Source organism: Oncorhynchus keta, chromosome 1 (assembly GCF_023373465.1).
Source record: "Oncorhynchus keta strain PuntledgeMale-10-30-2019 chromosome 1, Oket_V2, whole genome shotgun sequence".
Classification (NCBI taxonomy): Eukaryota; Metazoa; Chordata; class Actinopteri; order Salmoniformes; family Salmonidae; genus Oncorhynchus; species Oncorhynchus keta.
Genome location: NC_068421.1, coordinates 25,820,986 through 25,838,896, shown reverse-complemented (window position 1 = coordinate 25,838,896; position 17,911 = coordinate 25,820,986). Strand labels below are relative to the sequence as shown.

The window sequence follows — 17,911 nt, the reverse complement described above, 5'->3', positions numbered from 1 at the left end:
TTGAACACTTTGATCAGGACTCTGTCCTGGTATCTATAGTACTTCAGGACCCTGTCCTGGTATCTATAGTACTTCAGGACCCTGTCCTTGAACACTTTGATCAGGACTCTGTCCTGGTATCTATAGTACTTCAGGACCCTGTCCTGGTATCTATAGTACTTCAGGACCTTGTCCTTGAACACTTTGATCAGGACTCTGTCCTGGTATCTATAGTACTTCAGGACCCAGTCCTGGTATCGATAGTACTTCAGGTCCCTGTCCTGGTATCGATAGTACTTCAGGACCCTGTCCTGGTATCGATAGTACTTCAGGACCCTGTCCTGGTATCTATAGTACTTCAGGACCCTGTCCTGGTATCTATAGTACTTCAGGACCCTGTCCTGGTATCTATAGTACTTCAGGACCCTGTCCTGGTATCTATAGTACTTCAGGACCCTGTCCTGGTATCTATAGTACTTCAGGACCCTGTCCTGGTATCTATAGTACTTCAGGACCCTGTCCTGGTATCTATAGTACTTCAGGACCCTGTCCTGGTATCTATAGTACTTCAGGTCCCTGTCCTGGTATCTATAGTACTTCAGGACCCTGTCCTGGTATCTATAGTACTTCAGGACCTTGACCTGGAACACTTTCATCATGCATTTACATCTGACGATTGCAAACCATAGCATCTCAATTAATATTAATTTAGTTCTTTGCCAAATAATGCGCATTTACACGGGAATATCTCTGTTATAAAACAGGTTTTCTCCATGCACAGTAGAGCCCTCCTTGTCACTAAAACAAGGTCTTCTTCACACACCGAATTCTCCTCTACACACAGTAGTCTTCTGTCACTAAGACAATATATATATTTTAATGTGCACTTTAGTTGTCTTTTTAAAGAAAGTAAGTCTCACCCTTAATTTGATTGTTCGGGATGGCTTATCTGTCCACTGACGCTCCCTGGCAGGTCCGTGGCGGGTCCCTTCTGCTCCACTCAGGCGAAGTATGGGCTCTCTGAACTACATCTAATGCAGCCCCTGCGCGCTGTTAACCTTGGTGTCCGATCAGCAAACGGAGTTGGCCAATCCATCCTCGTCGCCAAGAATTGTCGTGGAAATTCTAACCAGAATGGAAGAGAGAGACTGTAGATTCTTCAAATAACTACTTTATTATTCTGGAGCGGTTCACAAATTCACTCAATGGTGCAGAGTTAACAGCCCAACTAGCAAGATTTGGGTCTCAGCTTTTATAACCTTTTGTCTACGTGGCAGTTTAGCGAATGTGTAAGAGCCTGATGGGAACATAGTAACAAAACTGGCATTGTCACTTGTTTGTAAGCTATCTTGCTGTTGCTGCTCAAGCTTGCCTCTGGTCTCTCCATATCTCCACACAGCTGTGCTCTTGAACGATACAAAAAGAACAGGATGGACCAAAAATTGTGGTCACTCTCAGATGGCCCTTTGTCTTTGGCCCCGCGTGACTAAGATACACAAGAGTGGAAGAACACTAGCTTCTTCTTACATGACAGAAACATGACAGTGGGAATGTACAGGTTTAAGGCTTATACAGCGTATGTTCATAAGAGTTTCTAATTTTCCCACCATACAACCATTTCAGGTTGAGCTAGCTACAATCCGCAGCAGTCAAGTGAACCTGCATTAGAAGCTGTAAAAGCAATCTTTAATGTCTGTCTCTCTCACAGACCTAACTTACTGTATCACTGTTGGACTTTCCACAGCAAATCGACAGCCTGATTCACAGTAACCTGTCAGACATTGTGGTGGAGCTGTTGATGACCCTGTATGAAGGGGCTGCTACTGAGGAGGGGGGCAGAGGGGACCTGAGAAGGTTCATAGGGTAATGTTCACTACACATCACTCCACAACCACCCTTACTTGCATTCACAACCTTTTCATTGACTGATGTTAATATGTTCTCTGTAGGGAACTGGACCCAGCCCCAAACCCACCCTATTTCAGCTCCTATGTCATAAAAGCCACACTGGACTATCTCAGCTCGTGTCACAGTGCCAATCTCAAGTCTCTGGTGGCCATTTTATCCAAGACTCCGGTAAAATCCTCTCCTGCTCTCATCATTCTATTGCAATGGCTGTAAAATGTTGTTACACAATGGAACAGAATAGGGCTTTACAAAGTTGAGTGGTTTCGTGAGCCCAATTTTTCAAAACGTTTAATCTGGAAAGGAATCCGGATTCTGTGATCCTCTTGTGTTGTGATTCTAGATCTCCATCCAGAGGATCCTACTGGCGGTGTGTCAGAAGGCAGCTGAGACGATCAATGCCTACGAGAGGCACCGCATCCTGATGATGTACCACCTGTTTGTCAGCCTGCTGCTCAAGGAGGTCAAGGACGGCCTGGGGGGAGCCTGGGCCTTCGTCCTCCGAGACATAATTTACACACTCATCCACCACATCAACAGCAGGTTAGGGGTAAACACACACACACACACACACACACACACACACACACACACACACACACACACACACACACACACACACACACACACACACACACACACACACACACACACAAAGTCTGCTGCTCTCACACAGATCCAATGGAGTGACTCATCATTTTTGCTCTCTCTAGTAGTTAACTGTTTTTCTGCCTGTTCTTGTTTTCTGACAGGCCGGCCCAGTTGGACGAGGTGTCCAGCCGTAGTTTCTCCCTGTGTTGTGACCTACTGACCTCTGTGTGTCGCACGGCTGTGGAATTCTGTGACGATGCTGTGGAGAGCCACCTACAGGTTATCGTTGGTACTCTCACTGCCCAGGTGACAACCCAACTTGCTATCTCACAGCAGGTAAGACATGGTTGTATTACCTGGCCAGTAGACTATATGACAAATAATAATTTGCTCCAAGTAGGTATTACCCTGTTCATTGTTCTCTTTTTCCTTCTCTCTTCTCGCTCTTTTTTTTCTTTTTTTCTGTTGACCTCTCTCTCTCTCAGGTGCTCAGTCTGTTGAAGTTCCTGGTTGTAGAGAGTCAGGATAAGCTGAAGAGTGCCATCCAGAAGTTAGAGCCCTTCCCAGACCGACCTGAGTTCAGAGAGCTGAGGGCCGTGCAGCACACACTGAAGTACAGCACAGGGAAATTCACTCTCAGACAGGTAAGGACACCCCCTTCACACACAGGGCACATCACACACCCTCTAACCACTCATGTATGACCTCTACAGCTGATTCACACGTCTGTCACACTATTGCCACATCCCATGAGCCTCTCTGTGTCTCGTCCACAGGAGATAGCCCACTTCCTGTCTGTGGCTTCCTGTGACTCCCTGCCTCTGACCAGACTGGAGGGGCTGAAGGACCTGAGGAGACAGCTCCACAACAACAAGAGCCAGATCAGACCGCTGCTGAGAGAGTGCCTCGGTCAGAGAGGGGAGGGCTACCGTAGTCTAGATATGTTACCAGACCCATGTATCTGTGTGTGGGGATGAGTGTGTGTTAGTTTTCCCTTTTTGAATCCTATCTCTGTACCTCTTCATTCTAGCGGACCCTGCAGAGAGTGTGTTGGTGCTGCTGGTCCTTAACCTACTACAGCTCTGTAAGCTAGCAGCCAATCACCCTGGAGGAAGAGACATCTTAGGTACGTATGGTTACCACAACCTCATTGTTGGCACTGCGTATGTTTCCTCTCTCAGCCCAAGAAAGCATCAATAATTGTTTGTGTGATAGGAAGTTGTTTCGGCCGGCTTGGCACCGTTGTGTGAAAAGGGTCTTAGTCTTTTCCTTGACCATGTGCCTATGTTTTTATAGAGGCTGCAGGGAGCTGTCTGGGAGAGCTGGGGCCTGTGGATTTCTCCACCATCGCTCTGCTCCATGGGAAGGACCAGCTCAATGCCAGAGCTGTATCACTCTTCCCTTCAGTGGAACCACAGTGGCTCTACATCACCCTGAACTGCATCAACAACGCCCTCACACACCACTGGTACATCATACAGGGGTCTACGCTGACATGTTTTCAAAGAGCACATTTGCTCCAAAGTTGAAAAATGTAGGTTTAGAATTTTAGAAAAATATTATAGGTATAAATGATAATTGCCACCAATTACAAAATACATTTTTTTTAGGGGCACTGGTGCTCCCAAATTACAATTCCAGGTAGCACAGTAAAATATTTAGGAGCATACGCGACCATAATGGTAGCAGTTTAGAGCCCTGCCATATACTGTATCTAATGGCCCTAAAGTACTTTCCTACTAATTCAACACTGAATTTAGCACAGGGAAGTAGCCACTGTATTGTCATATGGTTTTCATATAATGAGTGTGTCTTGACATGCTGTCATGTTTTGTTGTGGTCCCGTGTGTTTTTCTGTCAGTATTGAGGTGAGGCAAGCTGCTGTCCAGAGTCTGAAGGACATCTTGGCCACTCAGGCTGGAGCTGACTTCTGGGAGATCCATAAAGACAACCGTGACCCCATGCTGGCTTATCTCAACCCTTTTAGGTCTACCAAGAAGAAGGTGAGGCAGACATTTCAAGACCTGAAATATCACATCCTCGTATGTGTGTCTGAATTTCGTAGTGTGTGAATTTGTTTGCATACATATACGTGTCGGTGTGTGTGCGTTAATTATCCATTCACCTGTGCAGGTGGTCGGGATGAGTGAGGAGGTGAGCTTGGTGGCTAGGGGGCGGCTGGAGAGCCAGGACCTGTGGGTGCCTGAGGCTGGCGGCCATAAGGCCTGGTTGAAGATGCTCTGCATAGTTCTGCTGGACAGTGGAGGGGTCAGAAGTGAAACTCTGCTGCTTTCCCGGCCCCTGTGTCTGGTGAGGGCATGGCTGTTATATCTCAAGGCCAGCACTTGTGCTAATGCTAATTTCTTGTTCAGTCAGGCATCTCTCGCTACGCCGTTGTAAACACATGTTCAATTTCGGCTCATCTTTCCAGTCAGATATCCCTGTCTCTAACCCCTATCCTTTCCCATGTGTTCAGGTGAAAACAGACTTCTGCCAGAGGGTGCTGCCACTCATCATCCATGACATCCTGCTGGGGGACTCTGACGGCTCCTGGAGGAAGCTCCTCTCCACACATATCCAGGACTTTTTCACCAGCTGTGTCAGTCGTGCCCGGGCCTCTAGCCGCTCCACCACTCCTCTCCCCTCAGACTCTGGTGGGTTTTACTCTGTATCTCTCAACCTTTTTCTCTAGCTCTTTCTCTCTCTCTTTCTCGCTCCCTTTTTCTCTCCCTCTCTCTCCAGCTTTCTTTCTTTAGCTCTTTCTCTCTCTAGCTTTCTTTCTCTCTCTCTAGCTCTCTCGCTTGCTCGCTGTGTATGTTTGACTTTAGACATTTCTAGTAGGTTTTTCTCCTGAAGATCAGGTCATTACAGTTTTTTTTTATTATCTCAGCAGGAGAGTCTGACATTTCCAACCAGGGTCCGTTGGATAAGGCCTCTCTGCGCACCATGCTCTCTGTTATTAACTATCTGAGGCAGCAACAAAGACCTCTAGGATCTGATAGGTTTGTAGATGCATTTGCTCTTATCTTCCTGACCTGTACGACTATAAAATCTACTGCACCCCTCTCTTTGTTAGGTGGTACGGTGTTTGATGCTGTTGTGTTGGTTCTAGTAACTTGTTTGGTGCTGTTGTGTTGGTTCTAGTAACTTGTTTGGTGCTGTTGTGTTGGTTCTAGTAACTTGTGACGTACGGTGTTTGATGCTGTTGTGTTGGTTCTAGTAACTTGTTTGGTGCTGTTGTGTTGGTTCTAGTAACTTGTGACGTACGGTGTTTGATGCTGTTGTGTTGGTTCTAGTAACTTGTGACGTACAGTGTTTGATGTTGTTGTGTTGGTTCTAGTAACTTGTTTGGTGCTGTTATGTTGGTTCTAGTAACTTGTGACGTACGGTGTTTGATGCTGTTGTGTTGGTTCTAGTAACTTGTGACGTACGGTGTTTGATGCTGTTGTGTTGGTACTAGTAACTTGTGTGGTACAGTGTTTTGATGCTGTTGTGTTGGTACTAGTAACTTGTGTGGTACAGTGTTTTGATGCTGTTGTGTTGGTTCTAGTAACTTGTGACGTACGGTGTTTGATGTTGTTGTGTTGGTTCTAGTAACTTGTGACGTATGGTGTTTGATGCTGTTGTGTTGGTTCTAGTAACTTGTGACGTACGGTGTTTGATGTTGTTGTGTTGGTTCTAGTAACTTGTGACGTATGGTGTTTGATGCTGTTGTGTTGGTTCTAGTAACTTGTGACGTACGGTGTTTGATGTTGTTGTGTTGGTTCTAGTAACTTGTGACGTACGGTGTTTGATGCTGTTGTGTTGGTTCTAGTAACTTGTTTGGTACAGTGTTTTGATGCTGTTGTGTTGGTTCTAGTAACTTGTGACGTACGGTGTTTGATGTTGTTGTGTTGGTTCTAGTAACTTGTGACGTATGGTGTTTGATGCTGTTGTGTTGGTTCTAGTAACTTGTGACGTACGGTGTTTGATGTTGTTGTGTTGGTTCTAGTAACTTGTGACGTATGGTGTTTGATGCTGTTGTGTTGGTTCTAGTAACTTGTGACGTACGGTGTTTGATGTTGTTGTGTTGGTTCTAGTAACTTGTGACGTACGGTGTTTGATGCTGTTGTGTTGGTTCTAGTAACTTGTTTGGTGCTGTTATGTTGGTTCTAGTAACTTGTGACGTACGGTGTTTGATGTTGTTGTGTTGGTTCTAGTAACTTGTGACGTACAGTGTTTGATGCTGTTGTGTTGGTTCTAGTAACTTGTTTGGTGCTGTTGTGTTGGTTCTAGTAACTTGTGACGTACGGTGTTTGATGTTGTTGTGTTGGTTCTAGTAACTTGTGACGTACGGTGTTTGATGCTGTTGTGTTGGTTCTAGTAACTTGTTTGGTGCTGTTGTGTTGGTTCTAGTAACTTGTGACGTACGGTGTTTGATGCTGTTGTGTTGGTTCTAGTAACTTGTGACGTACGGTGTTTGATGTTGTTGTGTTGGTTCTAGTAACTTGTGACGTACGGTGTTTGATGCTGTTGTGTTGGTTCTAGTAACTTGTGACGTACGGTGTTTGATGTTGTTGTGTTGGTTCTAGTAACTTGTGACGTATGGTGTTTGATGCTGTTGTGTTGGTTCTAGTAACTTGTGACGTACGGTGTTTGATGTTGTTGTGTTGGTTCTAGTAACTTGTGACGTACGGTGTTTGATGCTGTTGTGTTGGTTCTAGTAACTTGTTTGGTGCTGTTATGTTGGTTCTAGTAACTTGTGACGTACGGTGTTTGATGTTGTTGTGTTGGTTCTAGTAACTTGTGACGTACAGTGTTTGATGCTGTTGTGTTGGTTCTAGTAACTTGTTTGGTGCTGTTATGTTGGTTCTAGTAACTTGTGACGTACGGTGTTTGATGTTGTTGTGTTGGTTCTAGTAACTTGTGACGTACGGTGTTTGATGCTGTTGTGTTGGTTCTAGTAACTTGTTTGGTGCTGTTGTGTTGGTTCTAGTAACTTGTGACGTACGGTGTTTGATGTTGTTGTGTTGGTTCTAGTAACTTGTTTGGTGCTGTTGTGTTGGTTATAGTAACTTGTGACGTACGGTGTTTGATGCTGTTGTGTTGGTTCTAGTAACTTGTTTGGTGCTGTTGTGTTGGTTCTAGTAACTTGTGACGTACAGTGTTTGATGCTGTTGTGTTGGTTCTAGTAACTTGTGACGTACGGTGTTTGATGCTGTTGTGTTGGTTCTAGTAACTTGTTTGGTGCTGTTGTGTTGGTTCTAGTAACTTGTGACGTACGGTGTTTGATGTTGTTGTGTTGGTTCTAGTAACTTGTGACGTACGGTGTTTGATGTTGTTGTGTTGGTTCTAGTAACTTGTGACGTACAGTGTTTGATGTTGTTGTGTTGGTTCTAGTAACTTGTGACGTACGGTGTTTGATGCTGTTGTGTTGGTTCTAGTAACTTGTTTGGTGCTGTTGTGTTGGTTATAGTAACTTGTGACGTACGGTGTTTGATGCTGTTGTGTTGGTTCTAGTAACTTGTTTGGTGCTGTTGTGTTGGTTCTAGTAACTTGTGACGTACGGTGTTTGATGTTGTTGTGTTGGTTCTAGTAACTTGTGACGTACGGTGTTTGATGCTGTTGTGTTGGTTCTAGTAACTTGTTTGGTGCTGTTGTGTTGGTTCTAGTAACTTGTGACGTACGGTGTTTGATGTTGTTGTGTTGGTTCTAGTAACTTGTGACGTACGGTGTTTGATGTTGTTGTGTTGGTTCTAGTAACTTGTGACGTACAGTGTTTGATGTTGTTGTGTTGGTTCTAGTAACTTGTGACGTACAGTGTTTGATGTTGTTGTGTTGGTTCTAGTAACTTGTTTGGTGCTGTTGTGTTGGTTCTAGTAACTTGTGACGTACGGTGTTTGATGTTGTTGTGTTGGTTCTAGTAACTTGTGACGTACAGTGTTTGATGCTGTTGTGTTGGTTCTAGTAACTTGTGACGTACGGTGTTTGATGCTGTTGTGTTGGTACTAGTAACTTGTGTGGTACAGTGTTTTGATGCTGTTGTGTTGGTTCTAGTAACTTGTGACGTACGGTGTTTGATGCTGTTGTGTTGGTTCTAGTAACTTGTTTGGTGCTGTTATGTTGGTTCTAGTAACTTGTGACGTACGGTGTTTGATGTTGTTGTGTTGGTTCTAGTAACTTGTGACGTACGGTGTTTGATGCTGTTGTGTTGGTTCTAGTAACTTGTTTGGTGCTGTTGTGTTGGTTCTAGTAACTTGTGACGTACGGTGTTTGATGTTGTTGTGTTGGTTCTAGTAACTTGTGACGTACGGTGTTTGATGCTGTTGTGTTGGTTCTAGTAACTTGTTTGGTGCTGTTGTGTTGGTTATAGTAACTTGTGACGTACGGTGTTTGATGCTGTTGTGTTGGTTCTAGTAACTTGTTTGGTGCTGTTGTGTTGGTTCTAGTAACTTGTGACGTACAGTGTTTGATGCTGTTGTGTTGGTTCTAGTAACTTGTGACGTACGGTGTTTGATGCTGTTGTGTTGGTTCTAGTAACTTGTGACGTACAGTGTTTGATGCTGTTGTGTTGGTTCTAGTAACTTGTGACGTACAGTGTTTGATGTTGTTGTGTTGGTTCTAGTAACTTGTGACGTACGGTGTTTGATGCTGTTGTGTTGGTTCTAGTAACTTGTTTGGTGCTGTTGTGTTGGTTATAGTAACTTGTGACGTACGGTGTTTGATGCTGTTGTGTTGGTTCTAGTAACTTGTTTGGTGCTGTTGTGTTGGTTCTAGTAACTTGTGACGTACGGTGTTTGATGTTGTTGTGTTGGTTCTAGTAACTTGTGATGTACGGTGTTTGATGCTGTTGTGTTGGTTCTAGTAACTTGTTTGGTGCTGTTGTGTTGGTTCTAGTAACTTGTGACGTACGGTGTTTGATGTTGTTGTGTTGGTTCTAGTAACTTGTGACGTACAGTGTTTGATGCTGTTGTGTTGGTTCTAGTAACTTGTGACGTACGGTGTTTGATGCTGTTGTGTTGGTACTAGTAACTTGTGTGGTACAGTGTTTTGATGCTGTTGTGTTGGTTCTAGTAACTTGTGACGTACGGTGTTTGATGTTGTTGTGTTGGTTCTAGTAACTTGTTTGGTGCTGTTATGTTGGTTCTAGTAACTTGTGACGTACGGTGTTTGATGCTGTTGTGTTGGTTCTAGTAACTTGTTTGGTGCTGTTGTGTTGGTTCTAGTAACTTGTGACGTACAGTGTTTAATGCTGTTGTGTTGGTACTAGTAACTTGTGTGGTACAGTGTTTTGATGCTGTTGTGTTGGTACTAGTAACTTGTGTGGTACAGTGTTTTGATGCTGTTGTGTTGGTACTAGTAACTTGTGTGGTACAGTGTTTTGATGCTGTTGTGTTGGTTCTAGTAACTTGTGACGTACGGTGTTTGATGCTGTTGTGTTGGTTCTAGTAACTTGTTTGGTGCTGTTGTGTTGGTTCTAGTAACTTGTGACGTACGGTGTTTGATGCTGTTGTGTTGGTACTAGTAACTTGTGTGGTACAGTGTTTTGATGCTGTTGTGTTGGTTCTAGTAACTTGTGACGTACAGTGTTTGATGTTGTTGTGTTGGTTCTAGTAACTTGTGACGTACGGTGTTTGATGTTGTTGTGTTGGTTCTAGTAACTTGTGACGTACGGTGTTTGATGCTGTTGTGTTGGTTCTAGTAACTTGTTTGGTGCTGTTATGTTGGTTCTAGTAACTTGTGACGTACGGTGTTTGATGTTGTTGTGTTGGTTCTAGTAACTTGTTTGGTGCTGTTATGTTGGTTCTAGTAACTTGTGACGTACGGTGTTTGATGCTGTTGTGTTGGTACTAGTAACTTGTGTGGTACAGTGTTTTGATGTTGTTATGTTGGTTCTAGTAACTTGTGACGTACAGTGTTTGATGCTGTTGTGTTGGTTCTAGTAACTTGTTTGGTGCTGTTGTGTTGGTTCTAGTAACTTGTGACGTACAGTGTTTGATGCTGTTGTGTTGGTTCTAGTAACTTGTGACGTACGGTGTTTGATGCTGTTGTGTTGGTTCTAGTAACTTGTTTGGTGCTGTTGTGTTGGTTCTAGTAACTTGTGACGTACGGTGTTTGATGTTGTTGTGTTGGTTCTAGTAACTTGTGACGTACGGTTTTTGATGCTGTTGTGTTGGTTCTAGTAACTTGTTTGGTGCTGTTGTGTTGGTTCTAGTAACTTGTGACGTACAGTGTTTTGATGCTGTTGTGTTGGTTCTAGTAACTTGTGACGTACGGTGTTTGATGTTGTTGTGTTGGTTCTAGTAACTTGTGACGTACAGTGTTTGATGCTGTTGTGTTGGTTCTAGTAACTTGTTTGGTGCTGTTGTGTTGGTTGTAGTAACTTGTGACGTACGGTGTTTGATGTTGTTGTGTTGGTTCTAGTAACTTGTGACGTACGGTGTTTGATGTTGTTGTGTTGGTTCTAGTAACTTGTGACGTACAGTGTTTGATGCTGTTGTGTTGGTTCTAGTAACTTGTGACGTACGGTGTTTGATGCTGTTGTGTTGGTACTAGTAACTTGTGTGGTACAGTGTTTTGATGCTGTTGTGTTGGTTCTAGTAACTTGTGACGTACGGTGTTTGATGCTGTTGTGTTGGTTCTAGTAACTTGTTTGGTGCTGTTGTGTTGGTTCTAGTAACTTGTGACGTACGGTGTTTGATGCTGTTGTGTTGGTTCTAGTAACTTGTTTGGTGCTGTTGTGTTGGTTCTAGTAACTTGTGACGTACGGTGTTTGATGCTGTTGTGTTGGTACTAGTAACTTGTGTGGTACAGTGTTTTGATGCTGTTGTGTTGGTTCTAGTAACTTGTTTGATGCTGTTGTGTTGGTTCTAGTAACTTGTGTGGTACGGTGTTTGATGCTGTTGTGTTGGTTCTAGTAACTTGTTTGATGCTGTTGTGTTGGTTCTAGTAACTTGTGTGGTACGGCGTTTGATGCTGTTGTGTTGGTTCTAGTAACTTGTGTGGTACAGTGTTTTGATGCTGTTGTGTTGGTTCTAGTAACTTGTGTGGTACGGCGTTTGATGCTGTTGTGTTGGTTCTAGTATCTTGTGTGGTACGGTGTTTGATGCTGTTGTGTTGGTTCTAGTAACTTGTGTGGTACGGTGTTTGATGCTGTTGTGTTGGTTCTAGTAACTTGTGTGGTACGGTGTTTGATGCTGTTGTGTTGGTTCTAGTAACTTGTGTGGTACGGTGTTTGATGCTGTTGTGTTGGTTCTAGTAACTTGTGTGGTACGGTGTTTGATGCTGTTGTGTTGGTTCTTGTAACTTGTGTGGTACGGTGTTTGATGCTGTTGTGTTGGTTCTAGTAACTTGTGTGGTACGGCGTTTGATGCTGTTGTGTTGGTTCTAGTAACTTGTGTGGTACGGTGTTTGATGCTGTTGTGTTGGTTCTAGTAACTTGTGTGGTACGGTGTTTGATGCTGTTGTGTTGGTTCTAGTAACTTGTGTGGTACGGTGTTTGATGCTGTTGTGTTGGTTCTAGTAACTTGTGTGGTACGGTGTTTGATGCTGTTGTGTTGGTTCTAGTAACTTGTGTGGTACGGTGTTTGATGCTGTTGTGTTGGTTCTAGTAACTTGTGTGGTACGGTGTTTGATGCTGTTGTGTTGGTTCTAGTAACTTGTGTGGTACGGCGTTTGATGCTGTTGTGTTGGTTCTAGTAACTTGTGTGGTACGGTGTGCCACTCTAACTTCTGGTTGGAGCTGAACTACCTGGAGGTGGCCAGGGCAGCCCAGTCCTGCTCAGCCCACTTCACAGCCCTGCTCTACTCTGAGATCTACGTCGACAAGATCAAGACTAACATGGAGGAGAACCGCAGGTACACTACACATGATGGGAGATACTGATGTCTCTTATGTCTTTCTTGTTCTGTGTTGTTCACATCGTTATTTACCTCTGCTTACAGAAATCCGGCCAGAACGTCGCGCAGAATCACATTTGATGAGAGCAGTCAGAACTTCACCATCTCCAGTCTGACAGAGGAGAGTGTGAAAGACACTGGTATCAGTCTACAGGTAGAGTTGATTTTGCAATTAACCTTTAGTGTTGTTGTCCAATGCATAGCTCCGTACTGTCATTTCTGTACCATGTCTTAGGACCTACTGATTGAGGTGTATCGTAGTATTGGGGAGCCAGACAGTCTGTATGGGTGTGAAGGTGGGAAGATGACCAGCGCTCTCACCAGGTGAACTTTGTTATCCTATTTTTGTTCTATCTTGGATATTCAAAGTTTTTTGTTAGCTGAGAATTCTCTTTTTGTGTGTCTGTTTTGAAGGATTCGAACCTACGAGCATGAGGCGATGTGGGGAAAGGCTCTGACCTCCTACGACCTCCACTCCAATCTTCCTGATGGCACACGGCAAGTGGGCATTGTGGAGGTAAGCAGAAACTTGTTTGAACTCCAAATCTGTATTGTCTCTGTCTGTCTGTGTAAACCATTGTTGGGGACAGATGACAAAACCTAATGCTGCTTGTCCAATGGTCCCTCAGGGTCTGCAGAACATTGGTCTGAGCAGTATCCTGGCCACCTACCTGCGGGGTCTGGAGAGTGAGGGGGTGGAGTGGGGGGCGGAGCTAAGGGAGCTAAGGTTTCAGGCCGCCTGGAGGAACATGCAGTGGGACTGTGACCTATCAGAGAGGTAAGTGGAAAGGGCCTCGGGTTGTGACTTATCAGACAGGTGAGTGAGAGGGGCCTCAGGACTGTGGCCCATAGGAAAGGTGAGTGGGAGGGGCCTCTGGAAGACAAGGGGTATGAAAGTAAGGGTTCCTGAGGTGGTATTTTAGAAGGTGAAGAAAATATTGCTAAATGGATTGACATGTGCCCTTGGTGTCTTGCCTTCTTGCTTGTTTCAGGAATGAAAAATTGAACCCTGGCTTCAACGAGTCAGTGTTCTGCTCCTTGCAGGCTTTGAGAGACAAAGAGTTTTCCACATTCGACCAAACTCTTAAATATGCCAGGTAAAACAAGGTTTCCCTCATGGAAATCAACAACTCTCAGCCATCAAAATATCACCACACAAACAACTATACTCATTGAAATTAATTGTGTGTGGCATCAGGGGCAATGAGGTGGAGGAACTGTGCAAAGGCAGTCTGGAGGCAGTGTCCTCTCTCTACCCTGCTCTACGGAACCTCCAGAGGATCAGTGAGCTGGAGAGCATCCGACAACTCTTCTCCAAGTATGATCTTCCTTCCCAGCATGTCAACATCGCTAATTTCAAATATCTATACAGTATAGAAAGTGTATTTTATATTTGATTTGAAACCCACTGTGTCTCATACCTCAACACAATGCACATCCGCAAACCTAGAGATGTTGTATTTTTTATACATGTTTTATTTGCACACAATAAAAAAATACTAAACACTATGATGGTTTAAAAGGTAAACAAAAAGAACATGGGAGACTGTTACGGAGGAGTGTAAATGCTTTTTTTTAGGGTGTGTCATGTTGTATGGTATTGTTGTATGCTTTAATGATGTAATGTATTGATTGTTGCTGCCTTCTTGGCCAGGTCTACCTTAAAAAGAGTCTCTCGGTCTCAATGGGCTTTTCCTGGTTAAATAAAGTTTCAATTAAAAACCCCAGGGGGACTTGTAGGCTCCTCCCTCTTTCAAATATTATACAAAAAACATACAAAAAACAGGGTGCAGGGTTTTGATACTTCAATCTCTTAGGTAATACAAGTCATGTAAGTTCTATTTCCCCTGGCCTGTGGCAGGCCCCTGACCGACGTAGGCCTGGCCGAGGTGTGTTCCCATTGGCAGCAGCACTCCCAGCTGCTGGTGGACAGTGACTTTACGCTGGTGGAGCCCATCCTGGCCCTGCGCTCCGTGGCCCAGGAGACCCTAATCTCCCAGGAGAGAAACCCTGAAAAGAACAAGTACCTCAGCACTGTCCTCACCTCCCACCTCATGGAGCTCTGCCAACTGGCCCGCGCCGCAGGAAACACACAGGTAGACTGGAGCTCAGCGCTCACCGTGGGGGTGTTTCATACGTGTATAGGGTTTATATAGTGTGTTCCACATGTATAGTGTGTCTACTCTACACGTAATAGGAGGAGAATGAGTGCACATGTTTTTTATGGTCTGGATTCACTCAGCACTCCTGACCCATTTACCAGTATGTTTTCTTAAATATTGCAGCACAACATGCATTTGCATTGGTCTCTATGTGAGTGACTATATTGGTCTCTATGTGTGAGTGACTATATAGTGCACCCCTGTGCCCGTCTCACCGCTGTGCCCTTTTCACCCCTGTGCCGTCCTCACCCCTCCCCAGCTGGCAGAGCGGGCGGTTTTCCAGATGAAGCAGCATGGCGGAGGAGGGGGGCGGGGCTCCACAGCGTCGTCATGGCAGCTGGAGGAGGCCCAGGTGTTTTGGGCGAAGGGAGAGCAGGGTCTTGCTCTGGGGCTACTGAGACAGATGATCCACACTCTGGAGGAGCAGGTCAGTGGGAGTCAGTCTACATGTTAATGCAACCGCTGTGTCAGATTTCAAAAAAGCTTTACCGAAAAAGCACACCATGCTATAATCTGAGTACAGCGCTCAGAGACCAAAATAAGCCATACAGATATCCCCCATGTTGTGGAGTCAACAGAAGTCATAAATAGCATTATAAATATTCACTTAGCTTTGATGATCTTCATCAGAATGCACTCCCAGGAATCCCAGTTCCACAATAAATGTTTGTTTTGTTCGATAAAGTACATAATTTATGTCCAAATACCTCCTTTTTGTTTGCGCCTTTAGTTCACAAATCTAAATTCACAACGTGCAGGCCAGACGAAAAGTTTTAAAAATTCCATTACAGTTCGTAGAAACATGACAAAATATGTATAGAATCAATCTGTAGGATGTTTTTAACATAAATCTTCAATAATGTTTAAACCGGAGAATTCCTTTGTCTTTAGAAATGCAATGGAACGCAGCTACCTCTCACGGGAGCGTGCCTGACTGAGCTCATGGCCTTCTGGCAGACCTCTTACTCAATCAGCTCTTATTCTCTCCTCCTTCACAGTAGAAGCCTGAAACAAGGTTCTAAAGACTATTGACATCTAGTGGAAGCCATAGGAATTGCAATCGGACCAAATTTACAATATCTTGTTTTGGGAAAGAGTTGACAAACCTCAGATTTCCCACTTCCTGGTTGTTTTTTTTCTCAGGTTTTTGCTTGCCGTATAAGTTCTGTTATACTCACAGACATCATTCAAACCGTTTTAGAAAGAGTGTTTTCTACCCAAATATACTAATAATATGCATATCTTATTCTGGGCCTGAGTAGCAGGCAGTTTAATCTAGAGCTTAATTTTGTTCCTCTGTCTTGGCCAGGTTAACGTTAACCCTGCCCTGGTGCCGGTGTTCACGGAGTGCCTGAGGCTGTGTGGGAACTGGCTGGCAGAGACGTGCCTGGAGAGCCCTGGGGTCATCCTGGAGAAGTACCTGGAGAGGGTAAAACTAAGGCCCATATAATATAATCCGCTCCTTGGGCACAGTTGGTCTATAGTGTGTGACTGTCTGGGTCTGTGTGTGTGTGATTGTCTGTGTGTTTGACCTCCTGTAGGCAGTGGTTGTGATCGAGGGCCATGCAATAGGTTCAGACACCAAGCTGCAGAGCCAGAGGACGCAGGCCTTCCTGTCCCTGGCCAGGTTCTCAGATGCCCAGTACCAGGGCATTGATAACTACATGAAGTCATCTGAGTTTGAGAACAAACAGGCTCTGCTGGAGAAGGCCAAGGAGGAGGTGGACTTGATGAGGGAGCGCAAGGTCAGCACCAACAGGTCAGACACAAACTCACAGCAGATAAGAACACTGTTAACCTTGTGTGGTTTTGAATCAGCTTGTTTTATGCAGGTTCTACACCGGCTGAGTGTAGGTGACAGATGCTGAAAGAGAGTTGCCTCCAGGCTGTTGTGACGATTTTATTTTCCACTGTCCTCTCTGTTCAATACCTACTGTGTGTGTGTATGATATTCCAACTCCCTCTCCCTGTTTCTCCCAGGTACACAGTGAAGGTGCAGAGGGAGTTGGAGCTGGATGAGAGAGCTCTGTCCAACCTGCAGGCTGACAGAAGGAGGTTCCTGTGTAAGGCTGTGGAGAACTACATCCATTGTCTTGAGCAGGGTGAGGAGCACGACACCTGGGTGTTCCGCCTGGCCTCACTGTGGCTGGAGAACGCTGACGTCAAGACAGTCAATGACATGATGAAGGTGAGTTAGTGATATCACACTAACTAATATCACCAAACACTTACTACATTTATACAATATTGTTTGTTGCACTATTTGATTAGTCTGGGCTCCATTCCAAACTGAAATCTCTCTGTTTGGATCCCAGGCTACCTGGCATTAGTGTGTCTTCCCATTCAGATGAGAGCAACTACAATTTGTTTGACTATTTCTTGTGCTTCAGGGAGGTGTGAACAGGATCCCGTCCTATAAGTTTCTGCCTCTCATGTACCAGTTGGCTGCCCGCATGGGGACCAAAATGTCCTCTACAGTGGCAGAGGATGTGGGCTTCTATGGTGTTCTCAATGAGGTGAGACTTCAATATGTTTCAATAGGCAACAGAAGTCTGTTTGAACTATAGAGTTGTCTTCCTCAGCTTAGCATGTTTCCATCCATCCATCCATCTGTTCATCCATCCATCCAACACAGCTGATCTGCCTGTCGTGTCTGGAGCACCCCCACCACACCCTCTTCATCATCCTTGCTCTGGTCAACGCTAACAAGGACGAGAGCTTCTCCCGCAGCCGCCTGTCCAAGAGCACCCCGCGCCATTCCTCCCAACTGGACCTGGTAAGCCCAATACCTATCTAAACACTGCCAATAAAAGAAATAGAGAACTGGGTCTCTTTACTGTGTGCATGACCTGTTACTGTCTTGTTGGAATTCTCTTAGGAACTGAGTTTGTTTTTAGTGTGTGTCGCGTGAGAATGAAGGAAAGTTGTGATGTCTTGTAGGAGCGGTCTGAGGTGGCCCAGGGGATAATGAAGAAGATCAGGAAGAAGAGAGCCCAGATGATCAGAGGCATAGAGGTCCTCTGTGATGCCTACATCACTCTGGCCTACATGGACGCCAGTCGACACAAGACAGAGAAAAGTGAGTGACAATGGCACACTCCTTACAGCACTGAACACAGCATGTCACCCTGTGTCCCACTGCTGACTTGCCTCTGAAGCAGGGTTGGTCCTGGTCACTCCCTGAATGAGATACCTGATGTTGCTGGAAGTGGTGTTGGAGGGCCAGTAGGAGGCATTCTTTCCTCTGGTATAAAAATAAAATCCCAGGGCAGTGATTGGGGACATTGCCCTCTGCAGTTTGGATGAGACATTAAACGGGTGTCCTGACTATGTGGCCATTAAAAGATTCCATGGCACTTATCGTAAGAGTATGGGTGTTAACCCCGGTGTCCTGG

The 17,911-nt window shown here is 44.8% G+C and overlaps 1 protein-coding gene across 15 annotated transcripts in view; it reads left to right on the top strand.

Moving 5' to 3' along the window:
• atm (ATM serine/threonine kinase) overlaps positions 1 to 17,911 on the top strand; it is a 52,414-nt gene that overhangs the window by 28,181 nt on the left and 6,322 nt on the right. For 2 of the 15 annotated variants that reach the window (XM_052519558.1, XM_052519557.1), the window contains exons 27-53: positions 1,724 to 1,842; positions 1,929 to 2,055; positions 2,228 to 2,427; positions 2,637 to 2,811; positions 2,961 to 3,119; positions 3,252 to 3,384; positions 3,506 to 3,601; positions 3,772 to 3,943; positions 4,337 to 4,478; positions 4,609 to 4,785; positions 4,952 to 5,129; positions 5,366 to 5,477; positions 12,154 to 12,312; positions 12,400 to 12,508; positions 12,590 to 12,678; positions 12,769 to 12,871; positions 12,984 to 13,132; positions 13,347 to 13,451; positions 13,553 to 13,672; positions 14,216 to 14,450; positions 14,776 to 14,943; positions 15,826 to 15,945; positions 16,058 to 16,275; positions 16,497 to 16,704; positions 16,907 to 17,032; positions 17,152 to 17,292; positions 17,457 to 17,595. In XM_052519558.1, the coding sequence (XP_052375518.1) occupies positions 1,724 to 1,842; positions 1,929 to 2,055; positions 2,228 to 2,427; positions 2,637 to 2,811; positions 2,961 to 3,119; positions 3,252 to 3,384; positions 3,506 to 3,601; positions 3,772 to 3,943; positions 4,337 to 4,478; positions 4,609 to 4,785; positions 4,952 to 5,129; positions 5,366 to 5,477; positions 12,154 to 12,312; positions 12,400 to 12,508; positions 12,590 to 12,678; positions 12,769 to 12,871; positions 12,984 to 13,132; positions 13,347 to 13,451; positions 13,553 to 13,672; positions 14,216 to 14,450; positions 14,776 to 14,943; positions 15,826 to 15,945; positions 16,058 to 16,275; positions 16,497 to 16,704; positions 16,907 to 17,032; positions 17,152 to 17,292; positions 17,457 to 17,595 (3,979 nt within the window). Of the gene's footprint in view, positions 1 to 1,723; positions 1,843 to 1,928; positions 2,056 to 2,227; positions 2,428 to 2,636; positions 2,812 to 2,960; positions 3,120 to 3,251; positions 3,385 to 3,505; positions 3,602 to 3,771; positions 3,944 to 4,336; positions 4,479 to 4,608; positions 4,786 to 4,951; positions 5,130 to 5,365; positions 5,478 to 8,466; positions 8,507 to 9,483; positions 9,524 to 9,814; positions 9,855 to 9,979; positions 10,020 to 10,308; positions 10,985 to 11,010; positions 11,231 to 12,153; positions 12,313 to 12,399; positions 12,509 to 12,589; positions 12,679 to 12,768; positions 12,872 to 12,983; positions 13,133 to 13,346; positions 13,452 to 13,552; positions 13,673 to 14,215; positions 14,451 to 14,775; positions 14,944 to 15,825; positions 15,946 to 16,057; positions 16,276 to 16,496; positions 16,705 to 16,906; positions 17,033 to 17,151; positions 17,293 to 17,456; positions 17,596 to 17,911 lie in introns of those variants that run through there. The other 13 variants (XM_052519565.1, XM_052519624.1, XM_052519581.1 and 10 more) reach the window with 13 other exon arrangements.